This window comes from Typopeltis vanoorti, chromosome 7, assembly GCF_054136105.1.
Source record: "Typopeltis vanoorti isolate ZY-2024b chromosome 7, IOZ_Tvanoo_1.0, whole genome shotgun sequence".
NCBI classification, from domain to species: domain Eukaryota; kingdom Metazoa; phylum Arthropoda; class Arachnida; order Uropygi; family Thelyphonidae; genus Typopeltis; species Typopeltis vanoorti.
This window is the reverse complement of record NC_143555.1, coordinates 94,670,300-94,684,160: the sequence shown is the minus strand read 5'-3', so window position 1 is coordinate 94,684,160 and position 13,861 is coordinate 94,670,300. Positions and strand designations below refer to the sequence as shown.

Below are 13,861 nucleotides of genomic sequence, written 5' to 3'. Positions count from 1 at the left end.
AAGGAAGTTATTATCCATCTTTATAAGGCTATGATTTAGCCACATCTTTACTACTCCACCCAGATTTGGTCACCTGGGTTTCTTGGAGGCTAGGAGGTGGTTGAAAGGATTCAGAGATGAGTGACCAAGATATGAAAGGTCTTTGGAATATTCCCTACCAGAATAGGTTGAAAGTTTGTGGGTTACAAAGTTTAGATGAGAGGTGGAAAAGAGGGGACATGATAGAAACTTTTAATATATTAAAGGGGTTTTATTTTATAAAATTAATGCAAGTGAAATTTTTTTCAATATATGAGAAATAGAGAACTAAGGACCATCTGTGGAAGTTGTGTAAGAGTGGTTAGTAGGGGTGTGTGGACCAGATTTTTTGGGTGGAGAGTGATGAGTGAGTGGAATGGATTGCCAGAATTGGTTGCGAGTTACCTGATGGTGAATGGATTCATACATAAAGGTGGCTCCAAAATAGAAGCAGCAAAACAGACCAATTAATATGTCAAAGTGCTGGTTCAAGTATTGGAAAAGTTAGTTAAGGTAAAATCCAGCAGTGGATGGATAGGAATAATGATACCTCTATGGTAGGCAGCATGGCTTTGTAAAAAGTAGGTCCCATCTTGGTAATTTACTAACATTTTATAAGAGTGACAGCAGAATTAGATGCCTTCTCCATGATACTGCTGGACTTTGCAAAGGCCCTTGGCAGAATATCACATAGAAAAATATTACAAAAGTTGGAGCAAATGGGAATGGATATGAAGCAGGTAGCATGGATTGGAGGGGGGGGGCTGACAGACAAGCACCAAAGAGTAGTATATGATGGAGTGGAATCTAGTAAAATGAGGGCTAATGGAGTGCCTGAGAATTCTGTACTGGAGTCACTAATTTTTAAATTGTATATTAATGATATATATACCTATATTATATATATAAAAGACCTGTGTAACTTAGTGGAAGTGGTGCTTGCATCTTCTGCACTAGGCTGCTTGAAGATAGACTTCAGTTCAAGTCTAGTCATCGACTGGAGGAACTTTTTCTAAGCCTATCTTCGACCGGTTCCTGAGTTACTCGATCTCGGGAAAATGGATTTTTTCGCTTGGAAACTTGGGTTTTTCATCTCGTAAACTCAAGAAAATCGACCGTAAAGCCACATTAATTCAGACAGTAACATATTCTGTTCGGATTAGGTACCAAGAGATGGCAGCACTTGCTTGCCAGTCTCTTCATCGGTGGTGGCTTATAATTAGTGATAGTCACAGGCCAGTTATCTCTGATTGGCTACTGGGCGAGATTGAACTGCTCACTCAGTCTCCAAAAACTAGGTAGGGTTAAAAGGCCTCGCCTACTCCCTATAAGGGAATAAAAAGGCATTAGCTTATTATTATTGTTATTAATGATATATATGGAAAGATTTAAGGATAGGGATATTCTGATGATGCAAAATTAGGGAGGGCAATAGTTGATAAAGATGACATAGATATCCTACAGGATGGTACTGTGGGCAAGGGATAATGATTGTCTATTTAATGTTACAAAATGTAAGGTTATGCATTTTGGATTGAAAAGGTTGCATACTGTGTATCACATTAATGGTAATGGATTGCAGGAAATTGATGAGGCTAGAGAATTGGGTGGTGGACAGACTTGAAGTGCAGAGGGCACTGGAAGTTTATTTTGCACTTGGTTAGACTATAATAAGTTTAGTTTAATCCTTTATCCAAGCAAACAAAGTTTGCACCTGAAAATATCTTCAGGACTGAGGTAAGGTGGTACATCCCTTGGCAACTCGTAGCAAAGGTGGACCAAGCTCTCATCACTCCTTGTCTTAGTATCTCCCATAATACAAAGCACATCTCCTTGCAGACATGTATACTGCTATGCATTAGGGGAAGGGCCACTACCCAGATTGGTTTCAAACTATATTCTATCGCAAGTGTAAGCAAACAAAGTTTGTGCCTGAAAATATCTTCAGGACTGAGGTAAGGTGGTACATCCCTTGGCAACTCGTAGCAAAGGTGGACCAAGCTTTCATCACTCCTTGTCTTAGTATCTCCCATAATGCAAAGCACATCTCCTTGCGGACATGTATACTGCTAGGCATTAAGGGAAGGGCCACTACCCAGACCGGGTTCGAACTTTATTGAGGTCTCATCAGTGGGAGGCAGACCCAGAGTGGTGATACTCAGGCAGAAGCAACGGAGAGGTCATATTTACCTATACGAGTTGCCAACCAGTATACCACCTTATTATTAATTTACTCTGGATTTAGAGAAAGATGTTGGAAGTTTATTTTGCACTTGGTTAGACTATAATAAGTTTAGTTTAATCCTTTATCCAAGTGTAAGTCCTGAAGATATTTTCAGGCACGAACTTTGTTTGCTTACACTTGGATAAAGGATTAAACTAAACTTATTGCAGAGGGCATATTGCAAAATATGGTAAAATAGCTCAAAGGATTACTTGGGTGTTGAAAAATACACTAACAAGTAAAGATAAGGAAGTTATTATCCCTCTCTATAAGGCTATGATTCAGGTGCACCAAATCTATGTGGCCGAATCATTTGGCTACTTGCAGAGCTTTGGTCGCCTGGGTTTCTTGGGGATCAGGAGGTGGCAGAGAGAATTCAGAGACATATGATCAAACTGGTGACAGGTCTGTGGAATTGTCCCTATGAGGATAGGTTGAAGGTGGGTGGGATGCAAAGTTTAGTCAATAAGCAGAAAAGAGGGGACATGATAGAAACTTTTAAGATATTAAAGGGGGTTCTATAAGACACAAAAGAAAATTTTCAACACATGATGAATAGAGAACTAGAGGTCATCCTTGGAAGTTGTGTAAGAGTGTGGGTAATAAGGGTGTGCAGACTATATTTTTTGCATAGAGAGGGATGAGTGAGTGGAATGGATTGTGCACTCAGACAGTGAATGAGTTTAAGGAGGTATGATAGGTATTGTGTGAATGATGGATCCCCCATGATGAGTCTTCTGACTCCATAGACCTGTATAATAAATAATAATAATAATAACATTTAAGACTAATGTAAATCATTCTTCCTTCTTTTGGTGAGATGGTTCACTTGGGGGTGGGGGAATTAATCCGTATGTAAATGATTAATTATACTCATTTGGAAAAAAATATAAAAATACTGTTATTATTAAGCAAAAAATAATTTTATTATTTATATAAACATCATCCAAAATAAATAATAGCATATTCAATTGTAGATGGCAGCACTATATCGAATAAAAACGGCCTACCTGTCGTGATAGACACGCCATATGAGCTTCTCTGAAGCAGTAAATGTAGCCAATAAGTCCGAACCACGCAGTCGTGAAAACATATGAAGGCCATTTAATGTACCAACAGTGGCATAGGGCAGCTGAAAAAATAAATAATAAATAAATACGCCATTTTAACTTCAGTGAGAGCTAATAGTGTAAAATAAACTGCAATATATGAAGAAATATCGATAAAGTAACGTCATGACAACAAATATAAATTTGCCTGCTTTTTTTTAGGGGAAGAATTAGAACTGATGAAAGTTTTTTAAATCTTACATCTTTATATTTTGCAGAATTGCAGATAGAGACTTCCGCATCTCTCTCTCAGTTTGCGTATGTCAAGGCAAAATTCCATTGTTTAAACATAAATATTTAAGAATGCAGTTGCAAAAGTTTTGTAAACATGCATACGCATTGAAAATAATGGTTGTTTTTCTGCGGAAATAATTGGCCAACTCTAGTTACGGTTTATGCTTCGCTGCCTGACTAAAGGAAGTACGGTCTAAAGGATTGTAAAAGATCACTGTGATGAAAAACTTTTAGGGTCATTTCTTGTACCACACGTTAAACTAAAATGGAACCGTTAATTCTTTTATATTTAGGAATATTTACTTCGCCAAATTTATGCACGTCATATTTACCGAATATCAACCTTTCAGTGATAATTTGGCAAGCGTGACGAGTTTGATAAAGCTACTGTACTTTTCGACCACAAGTTCATTACCGAACACACTATACTACACTACCAAAGTGGATCAATAACACTTCAAGGGCGTCTGTTGACTTGACGTACCGTGGGAAAGCCAACAAACATCACCCAGGTCATTAACATTCATAAGCTGACACAGTTGCATGTTCGCACACACACACCGAGACCGTGAAAAACCCTAAAATACAGTATAACATTTTAATTTCATTTCCGAAGGTGTGTCCTGTCGGTAGAGTGACCCTTCTGACTCAAAGGCTTCGCTTAAAATGACAAACGCGTGAAAGAATGTGAGAAGGTGCAACAAGTTTTATTTGCCATTCTGTAACAGAATTGAGAGGGGGGGGGGGGAAGAAGTCCGTAGCTTACATAGGCTTCATTGAAGTCTTTCACAACTGAAAGATTTTTTTTTTTTTTCTTTTAGAAGAACGCGAAGATAGCACGAGTCTGAAATTAGACTTTGGGACAAATCAGGATTGACAAAATATGCATCCGTGATTAGTAAGGCTACATATTCTCCTGAGTAACGAAGTAATTAAAAAAAGTAAGAGAAGTCAATTTTAAACGAGTAATTCGTTGAATAACTTGTATGAAAACTCTCTTTCGTCCCCCCCCCTCAAAAAAAATCAGATCTCTAGATCTTTTCAGCACTTTTATTGTTCAACAAACCACTACTTTCGTATATTGCTATTGTTTATAGTTTTTATCTAGCGAAGAGTTTAATTTTGGTGGAACAAATTCACAAGAAATTCCTTATAGTGTATTTAATGATCAAATTGTTCATTAGTTGATTAAATGTTTTATTAACAACGTGAATATAAAAACATTAAGTAACTATACACTATTCGGCTTTTGAAATAATATTGTCCCCAATAGATGATGACAATTCAATGGGCAATTATATTTGAAAAACAATGTAATCACACACAGCGAACTGACAAACGGGCGACGTGTTGCAATTTTCGCGAGAGATTAAAAAACAAATAACTAAGACCTTAATTAAAAAAGGGACTATTATTTTCAAAATAATACAGGAGAAAATGTAATTAGGGTGACCACCGTCCCGGTGGTCACCCTAGTTATTATTTATTTATTTATTCATTAAATAGCAAAACCAATATTTAGTTAAAGCCGTATTCTACTTGTAAATTTAAATCCATTTCAAGCATTATCCAATTATTATTATTGCTGTTATTACGGGACATCTATAAGGAGCCTTAAAGCTCATCTGTCTGTCCATCACAAATTATCTTTAATATTTCGCATTGCAGCTCTTTGTGATAGATTCCGGTAAAAGCTAATATTTATGATGAATATCTACTTATATGAATGAATGATAGTTAAAAAAAAAAATATATATCACTTGTAACGTTGCCAATACCAATAACACAGATATTTTCCCCCTAATTTTTTAATGTTCTATTTAAATATGCTCACTGCAAGTTTATTTAACCGCTATTGAAACAACGTTGTTTTCAAATGACAACTTTCACTATCAAGTTTTTAATATGAACAGACTCATTTCGTTTGAACTGCATTTACTGGGAGAACTATTAAGTAACACAACTACAACAGTGGAAAAAATTATTTTGTGAAATCAAATGAATATATATATATATTTCTTAAAAAAATAAAAAAAAATGGGCGCCCACATTGTCTCTTGGACTTGAGTCAGCCCTGGTCATTGAAAGCTAAGAAAAGTATACGATCTGCCATGATCACGTGTGGCTATGCGACGGGGAGGGTCTGGTAAAAATCTAAATCGTTTAATATTATTTGTGTATCATTATCGTTTTGGAAACGAGCTTAAACTTCCTAAGGAATTGGCTATTCGGAAGCACAAAAGTTTTTGATATAACACGTAACTTAATCGGAAGAATTTTGTGAAATCACGAGCTACCTTCTAAAAAAACATACGTGACATTTACGAGACAAACTTTTGCCGTATCCATTTGACACGATAACTTCTCTTGGTTTTTCTCCTTTAATTTTTTTTTAAAAGTAATTCACTGCATATATAAAATAAAAGCATAGGACTATTATCTTCTTTACTTTGTAAATTGTTTCTGTTTAAAGAACTGAGATCTTTAAGCGTATTTAATATAATTACGCATATCTCTCTCTCTCTCTCTCTCTCTCTATATATATATATATATATCTGCTTAATTAAGGTTAAAAAAATGATTATGCCATTCAGAAATGCGAGATATGTGACATTCTTAACTAAACACCGTGACAGGGCTAGTTTACTTCCCATTCGTAATGAACTTGATCACACAGATCACTTTAGACATACCTATATAAAACAGAGAATGAGTTAATTGGACATGTCCTTCCTAGTGAGGTTCTACGTACTAAACAAGGCAGGTCAGGAAGTGGCGATTTCACTTCCTGAAATCAGCATGTATGCATGTGACAAAAATTTCAATGAAAACAGAGAAAGCATGTGCAACAACAAACTTGAATGTCAATAACTTCTGACGACTTAAAATTGGAATGCGCTGAAGGTACTACGAATTACTTATCACTTGTTTATAGCTTCTAAATCACTTCCGTAACAGTATCTGATCCGCGCATCATTCTACTCTATCAAGCAAACGTGAGTAGCCTTTATTTTCGATGGTTCCCGGGTAAGATGTTCTAGTTAAAAGCTGGTTTTTCCGCCTTTCACAACAGTAATGGTTATTTTTCGTGGGGAAAATATTTTTAATGAAGCAACCAATTAGTTGCATTGCTAAATTATTGGGAATATTGGTTCGCTAGTTTTAAACTGTCTAACAAAGAGACGATTTACACGTTTTATCTCTGATAAATGAGTTTACATTTCTTTATGCGTTATTTTTAAATTTCATTAACCAGTTTTACTTATTTTAAATAATGCTTCACACGTAATTCCAATGTCATATATCGCAATCCTGAATCTCATTACCAACCAATAATAGAACTAGAAGAGTTACCATTATAGATTATAAAGAGCATAGTAAACGTGATCACGTATGACCAATAATTTATTCTATTGAAAATAGAATAGGTCCGAGTGAAATCAGCTTCACAAATGCTTCTGTCGAGTTCATCGACCTAACCTTTCACGTTAAACTTAAACCATTAACCCACGCGCAACATAAATGGCGGCCAACATCGCAATTCCTCTCTAATCCCCAAGAGTTCCACCCACAAATCGCTGAGGAAACTCTTTTCAGTGGTGTTTAGTCCTCCCACTACGTAACAAAAGTGCGACATGATAAACTTTCACATCTCTAGCAGTATTCACGGACTGCCAGTGTCAAAGGGTTGGGCAAACGATATCTCGTGACTTCAACTGCCCATTCCAGCTCCGTTCAAAAAAAAAACAAAAAAAAAACTTGATCTTTTAAATCACTCAAGTTGGTCTTTTGAACTTTGCGTACTTGTACAATCGGTAAATGCAGGTCCCAACCCATGTCATTTGTCAAAAGTAAAAAAAAAAAATACTGTAAGTTTCCAAGAGTAGGCGCAACCCCCAACGCTTTATTGCTTCTCTCTTAAAAAATAAACGTTTAATACCTCAGCTATATATATCTGGCACACTCAGCATGTTTCCCACCTTTTGAAGGAATGGGGAAATCCAAGTAGAAAAAAAAACAAGGCAAATAAATGTAAATACATATAATCAGTAGATTCTTATAATAATTAATTAAAGATCGCCTAGGATGGAGCACACATGTATATACACTATACTGCAAAAATTATGCTGGCAAACCTCAACGCACCGTTTGCCTATCTGGCTGCAAGCGCTATTCCTTCCCTGGATAGACTTTCTCTAATATGGCAGTTTCCTGATGTAAAGGTTGGACGTATTAATATCAACATCAACAACGGATTATCAGTAATAATTAGTGTAAATAAGAACTAGCTTGTCATGGTCTCCTCCCGATACACTACAAAAGCTATACTGATGATTTACAGGTTTGTAATTTCACCTAAAACTGAGCGTTCAATTTCGGTTTTGCAAGCTTAGAACTGCGATCTACGCAACAGAAAACATGTGGTAAACAGATGTCTGTTCTTTGCATGAGCATTTATATTCGACAGGTCTGTCTGTTTCTGCGGATTCTAAGAAAGGTCTTTCCAGCCAAAAAAGGCAAATATCGCGAAGTTATCGCAGCTGCGCTCTATACGGAGGCACTGGATTCTTTGTCTCGTTTTGGGAAGAAAACTGTTCTCCAGCTTAGACCGGATACCTCATTGTAGTTGGAAAGATATAAGGCAGGGGTATTCAACCCATCGATCGCGGAGTGATTTTTGGTCGATCTCTTGTGTATTCCTCCTTACTTACAAATTTAATTAAAACTGAAAACATAATATTTTATTTATCATTATTTTGTATTATTTTTAATTCGCTTTAAGTGTATTGCTATTGTTTATTTATTTTCGTTAAAACTGTCAAATCAGTAATTTTCTTATAAGTCCGGGTAAATGAATTAATTTGGATCAGTGGAAGTCAAATAGCGAGCCGAGTGAATACGAATTAAATATTAAATATTCCAAAGCACATTACATCGATTTTTTACTTAGGTTAAGTCCCATGTGAATACTGTAAAAAAATAAACTTTGTTTGTCTCAGAATAGTTTGTATTAGATATTTTTGTAAATAACTCTTTTGAAGCTAACTGTACATACCTCTTTAATAATATGTTAGAGTGTTAAAAACAAAGGCAATGTTTTTGTCGCCGAAGCTGTACATTGAGGCATTAGAAAGATTGTTATTGAAACTTGTATGTATGAGAAAGGCTTGCAGGCTCTAAGTATAAACATATCCGAAGACAGTCAGAAAGAGTTCAAACAACTTTCCGATAGCCATCAACTTACAATCAAAAGAAAGCAGAGGAGAACAAAAGGCGTGCCGAACTTGAAATGTAAGATGAAAGACTCATACCGATTCTTTGGGGGTTGCCAAACTTCATGGGAGGTCTCAGAGGAGGCCTAATAAAAAGGGACTGAAGCAAGCAGAAGGGGTCCCGGTTCCAGAATTGCTGTCAGAGAGGAGGCCGCCCGGTCCAGAGTCACCGTCAGAGAGAATGCACGGATCCACGTTGCTTGAGAGAGAGGTTTCCTGCTTCCAGAAAGTATAAGGTTTCAAATTGCCGAAAGGAAGAGTTCCAATTGCCAGAGAAAAGTTTCCAGGCCAGGTTAATGTCAGACATTCACTAGTGTGTTGCGTTTTCATTACAATTTGATGAATCAAACGACTTCACTGATATTGCTCAGTTAATGGTATTTATTCGCATGGTATTTCAAGATTATTCAAGTAAAGAAGAACTTTTGAAAATTATACCATTATTGGGAAGGACTAGGGGAGAAGACATTTTTTCGGCATTTGATGAATTTGTGAAACAACACAAACTTCCGCTTTTTAAACTTGTGTCTATTACTACTGATGGTGCTCCTGCAATGATAGGTAATAAATCAGGCTTCATTTCATTATGTAAAAACGATGACAAATATCCAGGTTTTTTAACGTACCACTGTATTATTCACCAAGTACTGTGTAGTAAAAGATTAAACACAAAAGATGTTTTGGATATTACATTTAAAATTGTAAATTCTGTTCGAGGAAAAGCCCTGCAACGGCAGTTATTTAAATTACAGGCAGATGATGATAGGGAACTTCTGTTGTACAATAATGTTCTGGCTCAGCAGAAGTCAATTTTTAGAAAGATTTCTTGTATTAACGATATAAAAATTTTTCTTGATGAAAAAGAAGATATTTATCCACAATTGAGTGATAAAAGATGGTTGTTACACTTATAATTTTTAGTAGATTTCTGTACGAAATTAAGCAATTTAAATTTAGAGTTACAAGGTAGAGATAAAAATTTAATTGACATGTTAAGTTCCATAAAAACTTTCCAATACTTACGTTTATTAAAGAAAAATATAAATGACCGCGAATTTAGACATCTCCCATATTTATTAAAATTTTTTGAACAAAATCAAGAAATGCTCCGCTATGATTTAAAAGAATTTATTCGTGAAATAGAATTAGTTGAGGAAGAAATAAATTCAAGATTTAAAGATTTTAATAAAACTGAAATGATTGTATATTTTATCAATAATCCATTTCAAGAAAACTTGAACATCACAGAAATTTCAAATAAAATTAGTGGTCTGTTTGATATAAACCAAGATGAAGTAGAACTTGAGATAATAAACATTCAGAATAGTTTTCAAGATTATTCAAATAAAGATATTTCAAATACAATTAAAATCAATAAACAATGAAGTCATTTGGAATTATGCACATGAAAAATTCCTAATATTAACTGATATTGCGCGAAAAATTCTGTCGTGTTTGGGATCGACATACTTGTCAGAATCCGCTTTTTCAAATATGACCGTCATAAAAAATCAATTAAGAATGCAAATTACAAATGATCGTTTGGATGGTTGTCTGCGATTTGGCCACTTCTTCATATCAACTTGACTATGAACATATTGCGAGGTCCAAACAATGCCAAATTTCATTAACTTTTTTTTTTTTTTTTTAAATCAACCAGCATTTCCTGTAACTTGTGAGTTTGTAATCTGTTGTTTTTTCTAACTTTGGTTTTCTAAAATAGAGAAATAAATATTTTATTCCAATATTTTTTTTTGTTGTTGTTGTATTAAAATAATTAAAAGTGATAAATAAATTTTTAAATACACAAATAAAGTTTTTAGTTGTGTATTATTTTTAGTTGTTTATTTGTGCGTAATCAGATATCAGGTTGGGGGAACGTGATCTATAACGTTTTATAGAAAGGTAGCTCGCGTAGTAAAAAAGGTTGAACACCACTGACCTACAGGATGCTTCTTGCGTGTCTTTCCATCGGCAATCCACTAAGTTTTCCTAATCGAAGAAAGCAGCATTGGTTTTAAAACTGTATATACTATGGAACGGCATTCAAAGAGTCAACTACAATGCAGTGACAGGATCAAACATCAAAGACTTATGTTAAAGTTTACCGTACCATGCATCAACTCTATGAATAGTGAATCACCAGGTATATGCCTATTTGCTTTCATGAGAAGAATAAAACGGTATCAAGAAACTTCGTTAGCTATACCTAAAAGCAGCAAAAATTATAACAAACTTATTACTTGTCAAGTAATACTTGGGAACCGGCTGTTTAAATTATGCCACTGCAACAAATGTTTTATGTCTGCAAATTATTCTCATGCTGGTTTTTCTGCTTTGCAGGGGGGGAAGGAAGGGAACCTCTCCATATCCATATAAGACCAGCTAACTCGTGATTAGTTCAAAAGCTCTTATAATTTTTTTCTTTTGCTTCTAGATTGAATTCGAACCCGATTCGAATTGCGTTTCCAACCAACGAGCATCGTCGTAATTCCGACAGCGGTTCATGTGCTCTCCGAAACGTAACAGTTTGAGGAAAGGGATGTTTTACAGTTTCAGCCAGCCGGAAAAAACAAGTCTAATTATTGCAATTAATTAAAAAAAAAAGGAAAACAAACGATGTTGGAGCTATACATATTTGGGCAGATGAAAATACGGTTCATTTGCATCGAAATAGGGTTTTGAACACCCACTGGTACCGAATTTCAGCAGTAAAACAGTCAGACTCAATTCCTTTATACCTCCCGAAGGTCACTGTATCGTGTGGTTTTACAACCTCCCTTATTCATCTGTGATCACCAACTTGTCTGTGATTTGTTCACTGATGTTCTATGCTTTGACGAGTGTCCATTTCAAACAGTAATGCCGCGGTAACGTTACAATTACTCCATCTGGCAGTAAAGAGTCAAATTATGTAAATTGGCCATGGCAATCTCGAGCAGGTGTGCGGGAACACACACAGACAAAGCCAACTCGGAACTAATAACAAATATTTGTGCAGTTACTCCTATCGAATTTGATAATACTCAACTGGAATGTAAAATTGATAGAATTTATCAATTTTACACATCAACTTATCATTGTTATATCTTTTTTTTTTTTTTCTAACTGTATTTTGGATCTTCGTTGGTTTAAAAAAAAAAAAAAAAAAACCGCTCCATTCCCTACTGACGTCATTCCAAAGTTATACGCCACCTGAATTTTATTTATTTTCTTTTTTATATTTATCCCACCCAAGGCAGAAAAGCCTATAGCAAACAATTGCTGTGTGGGAAAGAGTAATCTTCAAGAGAAGAGTAGTCTGTTGATATTCTTTTTGAACTGTCGAAGATTGTAAGTCCTTAGGGAATTCATGAGGGAGACTGTTTAACAGAACTGAGGTGAAAGGAATGAAAAATAACTAGGAGTAGCAGGTTCGGTGAATATGCAGTTTGGCCGCAAAAGGATGTTGAGCAGCTGTAGCACGAGACAAAATGGAATATTAGTTCTGTTGAACAACAGCACGGAAATATCTATAGAAGAGACACAATGCAGAAATTGATCTATAGGACAGTGGCTGAAGACAGTCTGTAAGAGAAGTGTCATTTATCAACTGTATTGCTCTTTTCTGAACAGCATCAAGAATTTTTAGAAAGGCCTTAGGTACACCACCCCATACACGAGAGCAATATTCAAATGTTGGTCGGATTTATACAGAGTAACTGTTCGGCAAAGAAGTACAATCTTAACCGGAAAAGGATGCCAAGTTTTCTGGAAGATGTTCATGCTATAGATGCGATATGATTGTTCCAGGAAAGGTTTGCTGTAAGTATCATTCCAAGAAGAGATGTTTAGTCTTGACTGTTGAGCTCAGCATTATCAAAAGTAAGCGGAGATCTGATTTTCTTTTTTTTTTTTTTGACGGGAAAACAAACAAAACTCCGTTTTGGAAGCATTGAAGTTGACTAGGTTGAGTTCACCTCAATCAAGGATATCGTGCAGTGTTAATAAGTGCCCAGTGTTCAGGCCATTTATTATAACTTACATGATCTTGAAGCATGAGATGTTTGAGCACTGCAAGGCTTGCGTTGGATTCTGAGTGAAGGGAAATGAAAATTGTTAATACTTCTTTCAGAATCCAACATAATCCACCATGTCATAAGCAAGACTTGTGTATATTATTTGATGTGTCTCTTGCTTATAAATTAATATTCATATAATTACTTTAAGTTTGTTTATTATTGTTTAATTATTTAATCTAGAATATGTATTAGTTATAAAAAGGACTCTGTATAAAAATGTCATTTATTTTATTTAATTTATTCCTATGATTATATTGTAAGAAACTGTATATATGTAAGTTTAATGTACCTTATGTGAACTATGAATTATTTCTTATTTGTATTTCTGAAAGAGAATGTAAATATGTAGGAAAGGCAAAGGAACTGGGAGATGGATATAAATTGTTCTACTCTGGAGCGAATAACGAGAGAAAAAATGGTGTAGGAATTGTCGTGTGTGGCAGAATGAAGGGCGAAGTACTGGAAGTGGGTAGAAGGAACAACAGGATCATGCGAATGAAATTGGATCTTGGAGAAGAGCGGGTGGTCGTATTATGTGTATATGTCCTGCAAGTTGGTTGTACAGCAGAGGAGAAAAATGAGTTCTGGAACGTGTTAGATGAAGAAATGAGGGAACTGGAAGAAATGAGATGGTGATTATCGGAGGAGACTTGAACGGACACATAGGGAGACAGAATAGAGACTGTGAAAGGGTGGATGGTGGCCACGGGGTGGGAACGATGAACCAGGAAGGAGAGAGGGTTGTGGAGTTTGCAGTAGCGTTTGATCTGGCAATTGTGAATTCGTTTTTCTACAAGAGGGAAGAACATCTGATAACATTTAGAAGTGGTAACAACAGTTCACAAATTGACTACATTTTGACTAGAAGAAAACATCTTAAGGTTGTGACAAATTGTAAAGTAATTCCAACAGATCAAGTAGCACAGCAACACCGACTGCTGT

At 35.6% G+C, this 13,861-nt stretch overlaps 1 protein-coding gene across 1 annotated transcript in view; it reads right to left on the bottom strand.

The window, feature by feature from the left end:
• The window catches only part of fy (fuzzy planar cell polarity protein-like protein), a 114,732-nt gene that overhangs the window by 65,678 nt on the left and 35,193 nt on the right, over nucleotides 1–13,861 (bottom strand). Inside the window, exon 2 of the mRNA XM_090395390.1 lies at nucleotides 3,253–3,374. Coding sequence (XP_090251516.1) covers nucleotides 3,253–3,374 — 122 coding nt within the window. The remainder of the gene's footprint in view (nucleotides 1–3,252; nucleotides 3,375–13,861) is intronic.